At 43.3% G+C, this 5,239-nt stretch overlaps 1 protein-coding gene across 1 annotated transcript; it reads left to right on the top strand.

The window, feature by feature from the left end:
* The first annotated feature begins 3,299 nt into the window (after positions 1–3,299).
* Positions 3,300–4,948, top strand: LOC138789777 (small integral membrane protein 10-like protein 3). The gene has a single exon (XM_069968584.1). It carries the CDS (start codon positions 3,395–3,397, stop codon positions 3,596–3,598), a length of 204 nt encoding a protein of 67 aa, XP_069824685.1. The 5' UTR covers positions 3,300–3,394; the 3' UTR covers positions 3,599–4,948.
* The last annotated feature ends 291 nt before the right edge of the window (positions 4,949–5,239 follow it).

Raw genomic sequence — 5,239 nt, forward strand, 5'->3', positions numbered from 1 at the left:
CCCCAAAATTTTTGAGGGGCATCAGTGGAGACTCTGGATTGAGTACTTCATTGGGATTTTTTCACTGATCTCCTTGAGTTCAGTGATTACTGTGTTTTGTTGGTTGATTTGTCATTGCCCCAACCAGCCAGAATGCTGCTGCACACTGACGAGGGGCAAATACCCGAAACGGCTGTCTGTGGATGGATGCCCGACAAAAAGGGCCCACCCTGTTGTTGCCCTATTTATGTTCCAATACTCGCAACCGAGTGGGACTTAAGGGGCTATCTATCAGGGTGGTGTGGTGCTCTTCCCATCATGACGGCACCCTGTGGCAACAGGCTAAAGATATCTGGCTAGCCCTTGTTTTAAGACTCGCAACCAATGCTCCACGGACTCTTGTTTTGCGAGTTTAGTGATGCCTTTTATTGCACAGTAAAAGCAGCAAAAGGATATGAGACAGCACAGTGTAGAGTATTCTAGTAATTGTTATTCCTTCTTGTTATACTCCTTCTTACCATCACATACAAGGCTTATGCTGGTTCCACACATGGCAGTTTTTCGGAAAACTGCCACTGTAGTTTTTGAGCCAAAGCTAGCAGTGGGTCTGAAAGGTAGGAGACATATAAGTTCTTCCTTTATTTTACCCATTACTTTGAGTCCACTGCTGGTTTTGGCTCAAAAACTACAAAAACTGCCATGTGTAAAACCAGCATTAGAGTTTTTCTTTGCAGTGAGCTCAATCATATATATATAGAAATCTGTACATTACACTAAACCATTGCAAGCCTTTCTGGAAAAAGGGGAAAAAAGCATTTAAAGAATGTAAAATGCTTTGCAGCTGCTATAATGTAAAATATGTTGGAAATCTCCAAATGAGCAGGGAGAATTCCCAGCAGACTCATCATAGTTGATTCACAATAATATTTATTTTTACTTTTATTTTTTTCACTTCGAACCGCACTTAGCAACAGAAAATGTAAGCTGATCCCAGCAGGAACATCTGGCCTGTGCCATTTGTTTAAAGTCCAAAAGACAAAGCAGAAGGAAGAAAGTAATAGTGTTTGTCTTGACAGTCTGTGCAGTAACACCACCATGAACAGGAAGAAAAGGGAGACCATACCATGGGATTTTAAATGAAAGCAACATGTTGAAAGAGTATCATTAGTGAACATGGCGTTCCTTAGATTCCCAGGCGTTTGGTATGAAATGAATTCTGAAAGCGATAGTGAGCATCTGCTGGAAATATTGAATTGCTTGTACCTATATGTAGATAATGTCAAAATGGGATAGCGCCAATCAGGGGTGAGCTAACCATTTAGAGGTGCCTGAGGGCTCATAATGAGAGGTGGTTCTTAGCCTACAATAGAAAAACGCCTGCAAAGAGGAAAAAATATAAAACATATGACATAAATGCTGCTCTAAAAGTAGATCCTAGTGGATGGAGGAACATGACCTTTACTCCCCAAGTGGTCAGATCAATCAGCCAGCTTTGGTTTAACCCTTTGAGGACCAGGCCCAAAATGACCCAGTGGACCACGCAAATTTTGATCTTTGCGCTTTCGTTTTTCCCTCCTCCCCTTCTAAGAGCTCTAGCACTTTCAGTTTCTATCTACAAGGCCATGTAATGGCTTGTTTGTTACAGGAATAGTTGTACTTTGTAATGGCATCTTTCATTTTACCATAACATGTATGATGGAATTCCAAATATATTATTTATGAAGATATAAATAGGTGAAATCGTAAAAAAGAATGCAATATGGTAACGTTTGGGGGGTTCCTGTGTCTAAGTAATGCACTATATGGTAAAAGCGACATGATACTATTACTCTATAGGTCAGTCCGAACACAACCATATGCAGGTTACACAGATTCTCTAATGTTATATATTATTTTAATGAAATCCTTTTTTTTGGCAAATAATTATTAATAAAATGGGCCTATTGTGACGCTTATAACAGTTTTATTTTTTCACCTACGGGGCTGTATGGGGTGTCATTTTTTCCACCATGATCTCTAGTTTTTATTAATACCATACTTGTGAAGATCGGACGTTTTGATCACTTTTTCTTTTTTTTTTTGTCATATTCAAACTGTTTATTAAATCCAGTGGAAGGTACAAATGATGTCAAAACAGTAGATGAGAACATAAAATAAAGAGAGCAAAGAGCACAAGCTCCAGGGATAGACACACATACATCTTCATATAAACTGGCAGTAACAGTTCCCTTCAACGCGTAGCGATTCTGACAAAAAAAAGATATGATAATTTGACACAAGTGCGTCTATGCTTTAGAACCAAAAGCAACAAAAAAAAGGGATAAGAATGAACAGAGAGGAAAAAAGAAAAAAAAGGGAGAAAGAAGAAGAGAGTGGATCAGCCAGCGTGGTCCAGGGGTGGGAAGGGGTGGGGGGTAGAGGGGAAGAGGAATAATCAAGTGCGAGAGGACGCAGGGTTCGTCTATGCAGTACAGAGTTCCGGTGTGGAGACAAAACTATCCCAAGGGTACCACAGACGTGCAACTGCGGCCTGAGTGGAGTGCGTTTCCGCCCTGAGCTCCTCCATCCTAGCAATATGTCTAATCTCCAGAAGCCAATCAGAAACTGTCGGGGGAGAGGCAGACCGCCACTTCCTGGGGATGACTGAGTGGGCCGCTACAATTAGAAATCTGACAATGCTCTTTTTTTGCCGGCGTATTTCACCTGGCAGGACCAGGAGGAGAAAGACTATTGGGTCGTTAGGTAGAGTGCAGCCCGAGATTTTACCTATGAGGTCCCTCACCTTATCCCAGAAGTCTCTGAGGAGTCCACAATCCCACCAGACGTGCAACATGCCTCCGCCAGCAGCTCCGCACCTCCAGCAAGTATCTGGAACCTCGGGGAAGAGTCTATGCAGCAACTCTGGCACTCTGTACCACCTGGAGATAATCTTGTAATTAGTTTCCTGGACTTTACAGGAAACTGAGGCTTTGTGGCAGAAGTGGAAGGATTTGTCCCATTCTTCCGGGGTTAGGGCTCTACCCACATCCCGTTCCCATGCCCTCTGGAACTTCAATCGGTCCTCCCCATTTATACGTAGAAGCAAGTTATAAAGGAGCGAAACCGTATGACAAGGTGCTTCAGTAGCCACACATAAGTGTTCGAAGTCAGTTAGGTCTCTGTGAATGTCACAGCGTGTCGCTAGGGAGGTATAAAAGTGTTTTAATTGTAAATATTGCAGCACCACAGACGGGGGGTGGGCTTGGCCCGAGAGTAGAGATTCAAGGGGAAGGAGTGAGGTAGAGGATGTAACGTGATAAAACCTAAGGGGTCTGAGCTGTGTGTATCTTCAATGGGTCCTACTGGTATGGTGATCGCTGGCTGCAGGCGCTGTGTGCCACTGTGAGCGGAGGCAGGGCCCGGCCCGGCGGGGTGTATGGCGTCCGTGTCCCAGCTGCTAGTCTGGCTCTCCAGGTCCGCGGCTGTGCGCTCCTACGGGGTCTTCTCCAAGGGCCTGACCCGCACCCTGCTCATCTTCTTCAACCTGGCCTGGAGGCTGCGCATCAAGTTCCCCTATCTCTATGTTATCGCCTCCATGATGCTGAACATCCGGCTGCAGGTCCACATTGAAATCCACTAGTCCCCATACAAGCTAACTATGGATGGGTTATGGTCTCGAAGAGGCAAAGAAAAGACCAGTGACAACTGCCATGGAGAAGTGAATCTATCGCTACAAGATGTAAGCCGTGAAGTTCTGGAAGTCTCTACCATGCAGAAACCATTGGGGTATCCGCCTTCCAGATTACATAAAGGCGTTATGCATCAGACTCTCAGGAGAGGTGGAGCTCCTGCTGTGCCCGATAATCGCAGCCTTCATTTCCTATGGACTCCATCAGTTTTAAAGGACTTGTATTTCTTATTTATAGATCTGTTATCCTGGCCGGCTCCTGGGTACAGGGATAAGCTGCCAGTCTTACCGGAGATATCTATGTATTTATTTTAAGGTTGGGGCAGGATGGGCATCTCACGTGTTTCTTCAGAGAGACTCCTCAACCATTTCATCACTACATTTTGCCAGATCTCACAGGAGGACTATTGCAAAAAGAACACGAGTGCCAACCCAAATTTTACGTTTTAATTTCCTTTTTTGTGGCATGTTAGCAAAACTAGATGAAATTGCTATGAGTGACTGTTCAATGAGAACTTTTTTTTTTAACACTTTCATGCATGTGATCGTTTAACATTTTGGCAGTGAAACGCTAGGGGATGTTTTAGTTTTTATAATTTTATGCCAAATATGGTCTGCATGTTTGGCAAATTCATGGGGGCAACACTAAAAAAAAAAAAAAAAATTAAAGGAATTCTCCATTATAGCTGCTTATGGATCGGCAATAAATAAGGTCCCCCAATAAGTCTTATACAAGTACGTCCTTATAATTATAGTAACAAATAAAATCTGGAAGCCCCAATATTGGAGAACTCCTTTATGAATTGCGCTGGAATTACCAATACAATATACTGTAACTGTATTATAAGAGGTGACCTATTGCACAGTTGCCTTGCTCTCAGGTGACAACCAAGTTGAATATTGCCCTCACTTGGTGTTTTTATGAAAAACCTGACAACTACTTCTCCTTTTATGCTTTTTAATTATATAGATGTGGATCACTTCTCACTGCCACCGAATCCTGTTCAACTTGCAGACATGAAAGGTCTTGGAAACCATTGACAGTCCTAGTAATACCTATGTGTTTATGTTAATAAGCTACTTTTAGTCTATGAATGTCCCAATGAACAGAGGAGGTGCCTTTTTACGGGGGAAGATGGAGGTAGCTTTATAAACCAATGTGCCTGACTTGGCTCCCTCTGTCATATGCAGTCATGGACAGCGAGGGTTACAGTTGCTGCTGCTATAAATGTACAACAGTGAAATGGAGTCTTCTCATGAGCTAAACCTAGCACAGCAAAAAGTTTACACCATCCAATAAATTGTCCATTCATAAAAAAAAACAAAAAAAAAAAAACAAAAAAACCTAAGGGGTCTATGTGGTACAGTAGACAGAAAATGCTCAGAGGAATGTCCCGGGGCAAAGTCCGGGTGCAGGTGTATGGGAGTAAGAGGGCCGTTCCTTACTAGCATTTTGAGTCTGGGCAGGTTAGAAGAACATATAGCAAAGGTGATCTGCGAGACAAGCGGGGGAATAGCTAGATCCAGGCGCGGCAGTCGTGCAGGCTCCACCCACAAGGCCGAATGGAGTGGTAGCATAGAGAGAGCGGACTC

The sequence above is a fragment of the Dendropsophus ebraccatus genome, chromosome 4 (assembly GCF_027789765.1).
Source record: "Dendropsophus ebraccatus isolate aDenEbr1 chromosome 4, aDenEbr1.pat, whole genome shotgun sequence".
Taxonomy (NCBI): Eukaryota; Metazoa; Chordata; class Amphibia; order Anura; family Hylidae; genus Dendropsophus; species Dendropsophus ebraccatus.